Here is a 12,483-nt window from a genome sequence, read left to right as displayed (position 1 = left end):
CAGAGCACCTGAGCTTAGCGCTGCGTTACCCCTGCCCCCTCCTCCTCCTCCGCCGTGCTTTTGAGGAGCCATGAGGCTGCGGGAGCCAGTAAGAAGGCGGGGGGAGCAGGGAAAAAAAAGCCTCATGGCTCCTCAAAAGCACGGTGGAGGAGGAGGAGGGGACAGGGGTAACGCGGCGCTGAGCTCAGGTGCAAATCTGGTGGTACTGTTGGAGGAGGAGGAGGTAGCAGCAGTTATTCTGGTGGCAGCTCGTCGGCATCTTCAGCAGCAGCACTGCCCACGATGAAGAAACTAAAGATGGAGCAGATCCACGCAGATGACGTCGCTGCAACATGACTGGAGGAGGAATTCTGGGAGTTGAAGTCCACAAGTCTTAAAGCTGTCAGGTTTGAAGACCTCTGCGTTTTTTTCTAAAGGGTTAGGGGTGGAAGGGTCTTGTAACTTGACAGCTTTAAGACTTCCATGCTTCAAATGCCAGAGTTCCTGAGCCAACAGGACTGGAGGAGGAATTCTGGGAATTGAAGTCCACAAGTCTTAAAAGCTGTCAAGTTTGAACACCCCTGGGGTCTTTTTTTCTAAAGGGTTAGGGGTGCAAAGGTCTTGTAACTTGACAGCTTTAAGACTTGCATGCTTCAATGCCAGAGTTCCTGAGCCAACATGACTGGAGGAGGAATTCTGGGAGTTGAAGTCCACAAGTCTTAAAGCTGTGAAGTTTGAACAGCCCTGGGGGTTTTTTTCTAAAGGGTTAGGGGTGCAAGGGTCTTGTAACTTGACAGCTTTAAGACTTGCGTGCTTCAAATGCGAGAGTTTCTGAGCCAACATTTTGGTTGCTAAGCAGGAGCGTTGTTAAGTGATACTGATATTATATAACACTTTGAATTAAGCGGGTACCTTGAAGAACCGTAACTTTGAGTTTCAAATAATACTGATTTCGTTGTTGTCTTAGGTGACATCTGTGAAGAAAATTCAGGTGCTCAGGCATGAAAATATGCCGCTCAAACACTATACTTTTCTGCTCACTTTGAAAAAAAATTAGAGGGAACATTGGCCGGTTATCTAATTTTTTAGAGTGTTCATTTTGTACAATTGGAGAACAGGGAGCAGAAGGCCTGTTTCTCCCATACTTGTCTTCTGCTTCTATTATCATTGGTGGCAGAAGGGAAGGGAAGGGAGGGGGAGACTGGCTCCTTTGGTGTCAGTTCTGCAATCCCATAGAGACATGGCCATAGCTTGTCCTAAAGAAGACATTCTTCAAGAGACTTCTCAATTTACCCACTTTTCTGGTGCAGACAAGACCTCTATTCAGCTTCATTGCTGGAAATGTGATCAGCCCCTTGTTAAGCCAGCATTGTTTTCTGCTGGCTCCCATGCTGGATAACAGCACTTGCATGCTACTGTGTGAAACAACCCTTTGGGGTCAAAACTGGAATTTAACTTTTTAATAATATGTCTTCTAGCCTTCATGTCTATGGAGATTCTCAGTCATCCAAGTCATGGTGCTATTTTTTTTTCCCAAGAGGCAAATGAACTTTCTGGCTTTTCTTTGAAGACAGGTCGCTTCTCATCCAAGAAGCTTCTTCAGCTCAGCGTTGAAGGACTGTCTTCCAAGTAAAACAGAAAGTCCAGTTGCCTCTTGAAAAAAAAAAACACCTTTGGGACTTCTAGCTTTCACTTCAGCAGCTGTAATATTTGAAAACGCTTAGAAAATGCAACTGGAGTATTTTGGAAAAAGACATTTTAATCAGCTCTATTTCTCTATACTTGATGCAATTTTTGGGACGGGAAAAAAACTAATTCTGGCATTTTTAAAAAATTCTTAAACAGAGTCAAGCACACAAGATGAATCTGAATTATTGCATGAATGGTTTGAACTAGTACTGGAAAAGAACAGATTAATGCGCTATGAAGCTGAACTCTTGATCATGTAAGTCAGAATTGACAGTTTGCATCAATGGTGAGAACGTATGTACTGTATGGTCTGTATATATTTATGGATGTCAGAAGATTTTCTCTTTCCAGCATACATACGTCCCTTACTGAGCTAAACTGCTGTATTACCCCTTGCATATACATTTTTATTTTGGTTTAAAGTTAGTTAATCTTTTTTATACTATCCTTACTGAAAGGCTTTGATGGAATATCTTCTAAGGATGCTTGCATACTTTCATGCTGATTTGAAATCTTTACAAGGAAGGAAGGAAAGCCTTTTATACTTTTTATCTTTGAATTGAGATAAGATAATCATAGACAATCCTAATCTTAAACCATTTGTACATTTTATTGCTGTGATATATTCATTCATGAGCACTACATTTGTACAAAGCTGTATATTTCCTGTTTTGTTTCCTGATACTGTTTTCATATCCCATTTCTTATCCGATTTATTGCATTTATAAGACTATTCAGCTCTAATAATGTGGGTTGAACACAACAATTTTGTGAACAATGATCCAAAAAAAGAACGACCTACATCATTAAAACACTCCAATATATAAAATAGTGAACCAAATTTGATAATTAAGCAACTAAAAGACTCCACACAATATCTGGCTAAAACGTTAGGTTTCAGTGGCTTTTCTAAAGGCAAGGAGAATAAGGGTTGTCATGTAGAGGTAGTCCTTGATTTATGGCTACAACTGGGACCAGAATTTCTGATAAACAGGGACTGTTAAGTGACCTGTGCCTGATTTTACAACCTGTTTCCCACAGTTGTTAAGCAAGTCATCACATTCCTAAGTGAATCCTGTGGCCATTAAGCAAATATGGCTTCTGCTGTTGACTTTGCTCATCAGAAGCTGACTGGGAAGGTTGCAAATGGCAATCACATGACCCCAGGATGCCAGTGGCCAAATGGCTGAATGTTGATCACATGACCATGGGAATGCTGAAGAGGTCATAAGTGCGAGGACCAATTGTAAGCAACCTTTTCAGTGGCATTGTAACTTTAGTTATAAGTTGAGGTTTTACCTATATCAGAGGGAATAATCATCCCAGGGGACATTATACTACACCTCAAGCTATTTTTTGACAAAAAAAATTGTGTGGGACTTCTATGCTCACCAAGAAAGGCATATTTTAACCTCATGGGAGGCAGGGTTTTCAAAATTGGCCAAGTTAATAGGTGTATAGGTAAAAAATGATGATAGAAATGGAAATGAACTTGAACACCTTTCATTGCATTGCTGAAAAAAATAAGGATCTTGATCAACTTTGTGTAGAATGATAGGAGTTATTAAAGGATCAGTCCTCATAGTAGGATCTTTTTCTTGTTCTTGTTCCAGAGCCAAAGATATAGAACTAGAAGATCGTCAGAATGACTGGAGGAGGACCGAGATAGAAAACTAACTATTGATGATAAAGTAGATGTTTAAGGTATTGGTATAAGGTTTATTTTGCATACAAAATCAATATATGTTACCTGAAAATGGGTACAGTTAGTGTTCATTTTCCAAACACACTGAGACTGGTAACTCTATCGCCAAGCAACACAGTTATAAAGGGGGGGGATCACTCCTTACTTACAACAGTAGTTTTTCATTTCCAGGTGAGGTTGTTAAGTGAATCACCATGGGTCATTAAGTGCATCATTACAGGACCATGATTTGTTACTTTCTGCCAGCTTCCCCATTGACTTTACTTGTCAGAAGCTGGCTATGAAAGTCTCAGATGACAATTGTATGATTGCGGGATGCCAAACACTTGAATTGTGATCGTGTGAACATGGGGATGCTATGATGGCCACAGTTTTGAGGACTAGTTACAAGTTTCCTTTTTCAGTGCTGTCATAACTCTGAATAGTCACTGAATGAATGGTCGATAAGTGAGTACTACCTGCACATTGCTACAAGCAAACTTGTATGACTGTTGGTAATACTGAATTTGCTGAAGTGACCTGTTTTAATTTCCTTACACAGTAGGAATGGATTATTTTGACATTGTAAGTTGCCAAGAGTCACCCTATGGTAAGATGGGTGGAAAACACATTTAATAACATAAAATGTTATTTATTGTTTCTTATGTGGTGAAGAATGAAAGGCTGATGAATGAATGTAGTAATATGAAAGTGAGAAATCAGTATGAACAAAGTTGAGATTTTGCAATAAATCAAGTGAATGAGAATCAAATCAGAAAAGGAATATATGGAGAAAGAGTAAATGAGTTGAGAGGAAGGGGAAAATAAAGAAACTCAATCTTCACAAAGAACTGAATGGACAATCATGAAAAATATAGAAATCAGAGGTTTTAAATTCAAAAGGTGATGCATGATCTGGTGAAAGCATGGGTTTGAAGGTATGGAGAAGTATAAGAAATGGTGTTTGTGTAAACCAGATTTAGTCAGATTTTCATTTTACCTTCTGATTTTCATTTGCTTCACTCTCTACTTCTTGCTCCTTGCATAGCATTGCTCACCCTATGAGGAAATAGTGTGAGAGGTACAGAATGTGTATTTAAACAACAGAGTTGAAAGTTTTTAGAGCATATATGCTAAAAATTCAATCAACTTCTGAGCCATCATTTTTAAGAAAATGTAAAAGCAATTCAGGTATTTGGTAGGATAGGGAAAAGACCGTTTGAAACGACTCTCATCAAATAATTCTTACATAGGATTTTATTTAGCATTTATCTTGGCTTACGGGCAAAGGATTGGTTCAGAAATGTTCCTGTTGGAACTATGAACTGACTATTGAATGAAAGTCTGTGCCAATGTATGAATGGCAGCTTCTTGTATATTGTTCATTTAGCAAGTTTGAACAGCATCCCTGATGGGATATAAAAGTCAACATTTGCAGCAATACGACCTGTTCACAAATGCTTGTTGAGCATTATATAAATTTCGTGTCTGATGGTATTCATGGACATCACAGCATAAATAGACAAAATTGGTCCTGATTCTGTTTCCCCATTTTTGTTACACTAACACTAAATATAATAAATCCAGAATGCTATTTAATGCAATAGAAAAATGATATTAACTTTTAACTCTTGTATTTGTAACAGGGCCTAATTGATGAATAAGAAGAAGAATGCTAACAGTATTTTCTGGAAAGAACAGGAAGTTTCAATAAGCCAAAGAACTATATTTTATAAGTTTATACTGCTTGACAAATATAAACACAGAAGGATGTATACAGTTTCTAATGGTGAGAACACTAAACCACTGGAACAACGTACCTTTAGAAATTGTGGGTGTCCCATTACTGGGGGCTTTCAAGAAGAGATTGGACATCCATTTGTCTGAAATGGTATAGATTCTCCTGCTCGAGCAGGGGGTTGGACTATATGACCTCCAAGGTCACTTCCAACTCTTGTTATTCTATGTTCTAAAGTTCTCAGAAAACAATTGTCCTTCCAGCATAGTGAATACCATTAATGTATTATTACAATATATGCTGTCCAGAGTTACTTGTGGAAATGGGGGAAAGGAGGGTGTTTTATAGAAATCAAATAAATAAATCAAGTAAATTAAGATCAAAATCTTATTGTACAGTACAACCTTAGAGGAAAGGAATAATGTTCCAATTGGTAAGGTAAAATAGCATTGGCCTTTGTAGGACAAGAATGACTGAATCGTAACTGGGCCTTATATAATACAGTTCCACTGAGGAAGTAATACTAGAATGGTTTTTGTGTTCTACTTCCTGGATTTTTAATTCTAAGAAAACTTGATAGTTACAAAACTCCAACACTGCTTTAGTTTCCCTTAAAAGTAGGGTCCTTTGATCCGTGTTTCTCATTTGTAAATATATCTTGCTGATGCATGATGCAAGGTCTTTCAGTGATTGAAATATGTACCACTACATACCACTTAACATTTTACATGAATTCTTGAGGTGGAGAATGGTATCCTTGTGATTGGAATGCCATTGTAACTATGAACAGCTACAATTAATTAGAAACTGTACTGTATATGTATATTGTAAATAAAGAACAACAAAAAGGAATCAGTGTGCTGTTAAGCAAATGCAATTTATAAGATGTGCTTGCAAACTAAAAGTAATTATACATATTAAGCTTTAAAACTATGGTAGATATTTGTACTTTGTACATTGTAATTTAATCATAAGTGTTTATTCTGAACAAGATGTAAAGAGATTAAGTAGGCTATTTGTACTGAAATTAATAATAAAAAGATTATTGGCTTATTCTGAATGTTATTTTTGGAGTTTGTTTTTTAAAACTTGCATGAGAGATGTAGGACAACAGGATAGTTGTTTCTGAACATCTTTATTATTCCAAATGGAAATATTTAAAAAAACTTGTTTATGTAAAATATGCATAAAAGGCACTGTTGTTTCTGCTTCAGAATATCAAGTACTGTATAAAACGTTTACCTGCAAAAATCTATGGTTCCTGACTGGTGGGAAAGAAATTAATGAGATTCTGATACAAATAGCATATAACTTGATGTAATGCAACAAAGTCCCTATTTAGCAGAGTTAGTTGACTATGTACAGGAGGACAGGATGGAGCTGAGCCTTTACTGGTCTGATGCCCTTCCTGATGTTGCACAGAGTTCACAGCAGGTATTTTTTTCTTTGGGCCCTAGGAGAAAACCATTTGCCGCTACCTAGGATTGAACTCTCAACCTTCCAAGTGGGAGGCAGGTGTTTTCACCACTAGGACACCATACCACTCTTAATCAGTAAAGTCTAAAAATGGTGATTTTAGTTATAATTAATTGATAGTATTTATCCTTAGGTACTTAATTTCAGTAACTTTGGACAATTGCCTTTCACTGCCTCAGGTCTTCAAGGAAGAGTTTGCTATAAAGATTTGCTTTAGGATATCTAAAGTGAACCCTAAATAAAAGGCCCTTGTGACCAGAGTTGTTCACTGAGCAGGAGCTAACAATCCAAGAGCAACCATGAGTTAGTGTCATTTCTTCAAGTAACTCATGATGAGAAGCATGTTATTGAAACCAAAGTGATTTAATCTTGCTATATTCAAACCTAAACTCTGATTCTCCTCATTCAAACCATCTTTAAAGCGCTCCATGGCACAGGGCCTAGCTACCTGCGGGATCGCGTTCTGCCCCACACATCCCTGCGACCTATTCGCTCGCACAGGGAGGGACTTCTCCGGGTGTCGTCCTCCAGAGAGTGTCAGAGGGCGGCGCCCAGGAGTAGGGCCTTCTCTGTGATGGGCCCTACCCTTTGGAATGACCTCCCCCCAGACATTAGGACAACGACTGACCTCCGCTCCTTCCGCACGAAACTTAAGACCCACCTGTTCCGACTAGCCGGCCTGGCTTAATTTAGAGCTTCTCCACCTCTTGGGCATTTTTAATTTTAATTTTTAACTTTAACTATCATTGGGGTTTTTAATTGTTTTAAATTATTGTAATTTATTTATTTATTGTTCCACCTCCTCCATATTGTATCATTGTAACCGCTGCTGGTGTACGTCGCCCCGAGTCCCTTGGGAAAGAGGGGGCGACTAAGAAGTCAAAATAATAAATAAATAAATAAATAAACCTTCAGATACTAGGAAAGGACCTCCAAGGTACTTCTTCACCCAGCGACTGAAATCTAAAGCTGGGCTGTAATATCAACGTACCAAAGATATCTGACCACATATCATGACCTTTTCCAATGGTCTCATGTAAATGTTGAATAAAATTGAACATTTTATTGGGCTAATTTCTCCCACCTACCAACATTTTGGAAACGGCCCAGTTGCTTATTACCAGCCGGCAGCACAGAAATAGACTTGTGCCACATGAAGATCTTCCTACCTACAAGCAGGAAGAGTAACTCCCACTTTTATTCAACTTTGCGTCCCGTTACTTCCCCGCTAGCTTGCTTAGCCTTCAGAATCAAAGAAGCTACATTAAAGCTCTTTTTCCACCCCCACCCCCATTTCAACACCTCCTCTACCATTATATTTGAATTCTGAAGTCGGCTGCGTGCAATCCTGAAGATCTGGCGGCGGCACATCTATATCCTCGCCCGATTCAGTCCCTCGCTCCTCGGGGAGGAGAATTAAAATTAGCCGCGGAGTGGAAAGAGGCGACATAGTTTATCGAGTGGAACAAAGACATAGTTTTAATATTGATAAGAGTACAGACGCGGTATGTGTAACTGAAGCTGGGCTAGGAAATGACGTCGCGGGAAATGTTTTCCGGGAGCACCGACTACGCTACTTTTTGAAACTGTCCCGGCCAGTGATGCAGGTACGGTGAATAAATCAGCCCAGGGGTGTGAAAGGGCTGAAGCTTGCTTAAGTTGCCGGTCGCCCCTTCCAAGTGCAACTAAAGACGCGAGTTTTACTTTATTCAGAATGGAGACACGGAGCATCTTCCCCAAACGGCCCCTTTGCAAGTGAAACTAAAAGCTAGACGTTAAGAGTTGAAAATTAGATTCCACCCCACCGACTTTCCTGTCAAGCGGCCGTAGGTATTAGGATCGGGTGGCAGACTTATGCCTAAGCAGGCGGTGGGCGCCGGGACCTTTCCCCTGTACTTTTGCCTAGGATCCAGGCCGCAGCATCTTTTTAAGTCCCGAAGATGAGCCAAAGTTGCAAACGCTCTCAAACTCTGGGCGTTGTGGACGGAGGAAGGGGGAGCGGGAAGAGCAGCGGCGGCTCTCCAACGGAGCCGATCGGGCTCTGCGCGTGTTTGCCAGGGGGAGAAAAAAACAACCCTCCTTCTCTGGGTGTGCGCGGGAGGGAGGGAGGGAAGGAGGACCGAGGGAGGGAGGGAAGGAGCAGACCCAGAGCAGCCTCAGATGCTTGGAATAATTCCGCTTCCGTTGGGAATAGGGACGAGCCCGCTGGTGACTGAGCCGAGCGAAGCCTCTCCGCTTTCGTCCGCCGCTTGGTAGGAGCCACCGCCATGGCAACCTCTCCTCAGAAATCGCCTTCTTCCCCCAAGTCTCCGACCCCCAAGTCGCCCCCTTCCCGGAAGAAAGACGACTCCTTCCTCGGAAAGCTCGGAGGTACCCTGGCCAGGAGGAAAAAAGCCAAAGAAGGTAACCGAAGCTCCGCAAGCGCGCGCGGTGCCTTTAACGGGACGAGGGGAGGGGCGAGAGAGAGGACACGGGAGGAGGAGGGGGGGAGAGGAGGCAAAGGTGGCCCGCGCTGCCCTCCAACCCGAACCCCGCGGGACTTGGGAGAGGCGCCTTGGCTGGGCCGGCGGGTTGGGTGCGCCGCTGTGGCGCGTTATGCTGAAAAAATGTTGTCCCCTGAAGCGCTGCTGGGGAGTTGAGGATGGGCTCTTCCGGCAACTCCTTTTGCTTTCTTTCACCGAGAAGTTGGCCGTCCGTAACGTGCGAAGTTCCCTGGCATAAAGCCCTGAGAGTGGCGGCTAGGTTACGGCTGGCTGGCTGGCTCGCTTAGCTGGCTGGTTGGCTGGCAATGTTCCGCTTGGCTCATTGTTTTCAACCGCCTGAGAACTCGCGGGCCTTTTAGTGGAAAGGGCCTGAGAGAGACGTCACCGTCCGCTGCCTACCGGAAAGGGCTTACTTCTCGCAATGGGAATGCGGGGCTCGAAAGCGTGTGCCCGGTGGCCGGGGTGGGTGCGTGGGTGGGGTGGTTGGTTGGCAGCAGCGCGCCTCTCCCCCACCCCGCAGCCAGCTGGGCTCTGACAAGTCAAAAGGCTTTGTGTCTTTTCTGCTCGTGGTTCCTTATTTCTTTGGGTTGGCAAATTAGTATAGTCTTTATTGTCATTGTACAAAATAAATACAACGAAATTGGCAAACTTCCAGTCAGAAGCTGATGGAAGAGGAGAAGGGGCTTGGGGCAAGGCATCATCTGGGTCGATTATTATGGGGGTGGGAGAACCTTTATTGAGAGCACCCCATAACTTGAGAGGTGGAAAAAAGGGGGATATTGCATGAGGATTTGTGTTTAAAATTGAAACTCTCAACCCAGGTTTCTAGGTTTGCAAGACACACAGTCCCATTAGCAAACTACATGGGAATATGGGTTATTGAATAAACTACAGTTAAGAGAGTTCACATTATAAAGAAATAAACCATGATGTGCAAGCCAGTGTCTAGATTTGTAGAGCATGCAGTGATTTGCTGGGCCTTAAACCATAGTATGTTCAAAGTTATCTTAGTGAATTGTTTCTACAAAGTTCTGTGATGCTCAGGTATTTGATCTGAGTCTTCAGATCAGTCCATAGTATTGTAGCATTCCTCATCAACATTTGTACTGTACTAATATTTATTAACTTTATTAAAATCAAAATCCTCTGGCTCTATCAGTTATATTCATAAGATATAATAAAGCAGATCAGTGGTGGGCCCAGTATGTTGCCTGAATGCAAAATCTTAGTAATTCTGATGTAAGTATGCAGTATAACCCATGACCCACTATGGATCTGGAAGAAAGGCTAATTTCACAGTTCCTGTGTCTTCCAGAACACAGAGATAGAGATGAAAGTCTATAGAAATTTCCAAGTAAAGCTGTTTCACTTATGCCATCTTTGGTTAATTTTTCAAAATAATTTTATTAAGGATATGCAAATCAAAACTATTACAAATAATAAGTGTAGAAAAGAATGCACATGCACATAGAAGAAGAAACAAGAAAAAATATACCAAAGAGAAAAGAAAGTATAAAGAAGTTACTTTCCCCTGTGTCACAATAAGTATAAACAATTTTAACAACCTTCCACTCTTGTAAAATAAGACAATCTCTTCATCCCATGCCACATCTCTTATCTAAAGACAGATCCTTAAATCTTGGTCAGCAAAGTCCATTAAAGATTGCCAGAAATAAGATATTTTTTAATCTTGATCAAGTAAAACAACTTTATATTCCTTTTCTTTACTATTAACTAACTTGATCTTTATTTTCTTCAAATAATGTCCTAGAACTTGGTGTCTTTTTCTCCCCCTCACCAAGTCTTTCAAAAATTTTAACATGTCTCCTTTGCAAATACAATAAAGAAAAATGATCTAAGTCACTCTTATTATTTATAACTTAATAATCACTTATTTCTTATCCATTATCAGATTATTTGAATGTCTCTTTTAGTTAATAAAACATCAGCTTGTTTCATTTGTATATCTAGTATATCATTTTTCCCATATTTTTGGAGCCTGTCATTTTAAAATCTAAGTTCAAATCAATTTCAGTTTTGTCCAATAGTACTTGTTCCTTTCCTATGATTTCATACACACGCAGAGAGATAACTGCGTATAGATGGAATCTCTTCGCTCCCAGCTGCTCCACTCAGCCAACTGCAAAAATTTCTGTTCCTAGTCTACTCTTTTTTTTTTAAAGATTTTTTTTATTTTTGGTTAAACAGACAAACACAACACACACAAAAAATCATATTTCATTACATATTATAGAAGTGTGTCGATTGGTTACAAATAACTTTCGTGCATCTCTTCCACAGTCATTATTTATAGTTCATATCACATTGTATATTTTAAATCAAAAATCCTATATATCTTACTATCAACATCCCACAATTCTCATTTGACTATGTTTTAACGTCCTTTTGCATGAAATAATACAAAATTAAAAACACAACTACATAGTGACATTTCATTAGTTATTTCTAATATCATCCAATAACATTACACCTTTATAACATGTTCTAAGTAATAATTAATTACGTTTCATAACAAAATTTCTAATCCTCTTTTCCAAGTCGCTGTTTCCTATTGTATCCCAATTTCTTTTATTGAGCCAGTACATATATATATTGTTAACTATATTCCTTGTCATTTCATTGTTATTATTATAATTGTTGTTTATGAATAGAAATTCATTCGCTAATTATAACAGTTTTCCTCTCATCAAACCAACACATGTGTGTACTTTGTTATCATTATCAATTATTTGTTTAACATATCACTCTAAAGATTACTAAATTACTAATCACTAATCATATCGTAGAAGTGTGTCATTGGTTACAAATAACTTTCATGCATCTCTTCCACAGTCATTACTTATAATTCAAATCACATATATTTTAAATCAAAAATCTTTATATATCTTACTTTCAACATCCCAGTCTCATTTGACTATAATTGTTTTAACATCCTTTTGCATGAAATCATCCAAAATTAAAAACACAACCACATAGTAGCATTTCATTAATTATTTCTAATATCATCCAATAACATTACACCTTTATAACATGTTCCAAGTAATAATTAATTATGTTTGAATCCTCTTTTCCAAGTCGCTGTTTACTATTGTATCCCAATTCCTTTTATTAAACCAGTACATGTATATATTGTTAACTATATCCCTTGTCATTTCATTGTTGTTATAGTTATTTATTAACAGAAATTCATTCGCTAATTATATCAAATTTCCTCTCATCAAACCAATACATGTATGTACCTTATTATCCTTATCAATTATTTATTTAACATAGCACTCTAGAGATTACTAAATTACTAATAACTACTAAAATTAACTAATGTTTTATTATCAACTTTCATATATCAGCCTGTATCCTTCCAGTAATAATACTGTCTTATTTCTTTTGTCATTTGTGGAATTGATCTTCTATTT

The 12,483-nt window shown here is 39.3% G+C and overlaps 2 protein-coding genes across 6 annotated transcripts in view; both read left to right on the top strand.

Moving 5' to 3' along the window:
• MICAL2 (microtubule associated monooxygenase, calponin and LIM domain containing 2) overlaps positions 1 to 6,224 on the top strand; it is a 148,067-nt gene extending 141,843 nt beyond the window's left edge. Inside the window, exons 33-35 of one of the 4 annotated variants that reach the window (XM_081936846.1) lie at positions 1,825 to 1,924; positions 3,282 to 3,372; positions 4,999 to 6,224. In XM_081936846.1, the coding sequence (XP_081792972.1) occupies positions 1,825 to 1,924; positions 3,282 to 3,345 (164 nt within the window). In that variant the 3' untranslated portion in view covers positions 3,346 to 3,372; positions 4,999 to 6,224. The remainder of the gene's footprint in view (positions 1 to 1,824; positions 1,925 to 3,281; positions 3,373 to 4,998) is intronic. The other 3 variants (XM_081936847.1, XM_081936845.1, XM_081936848.1) reach the window with 3 other exon arrangements.
• A 1,759-nt stretch (positions 6,225 to 7,983) lies between these two features.
• PARVA (parvin alpha) overlaps positions 7,984 to 12,483 on the top strand; it is a 73,540-nt gene continuing 69,040 nt past the window's right edge. The window contains exons 1-2 of one of the 2 annotated variants that reach the window (XM_081939163.1): positions 7,984 to 8,173; positions 8,761 to 8,969. In XM_081939163.1, coding sequence (XP_081795289.1) covers positions 8,834 to 8,969 — 136 coding nt within the window. In that variant the 5' untranslated portion in view covers positions 7,984 to 8,173; positions 8,761 to 8,833. Of the gene's footprint in view, positions 8,174 to 8,212; positions 8,393 to 8,760; positions 8,970 to 12,483 lie in introns of those variants that run through there. The other variant, XM_081939164.1, reaches the window with a different exon arrangement.

Source organism: Natrix helvetica (genome assembly GCF_964273705.1).
Source record: "Natrix helvetica genome assembly, chromosome: 1".
Classification (NCBI taxonomy): domain Eukaryota; kingdom Metazoa; phylum Chordata; class Lepidosauria; order Squamata; family Natricidae; genus Natrix; species Natrix helvetica.
The sequence above is the reverse complement of the archived record's forward strand: the minus strand, read 5'-3'. Positions and strand labels throughout refer to the sequence as shown.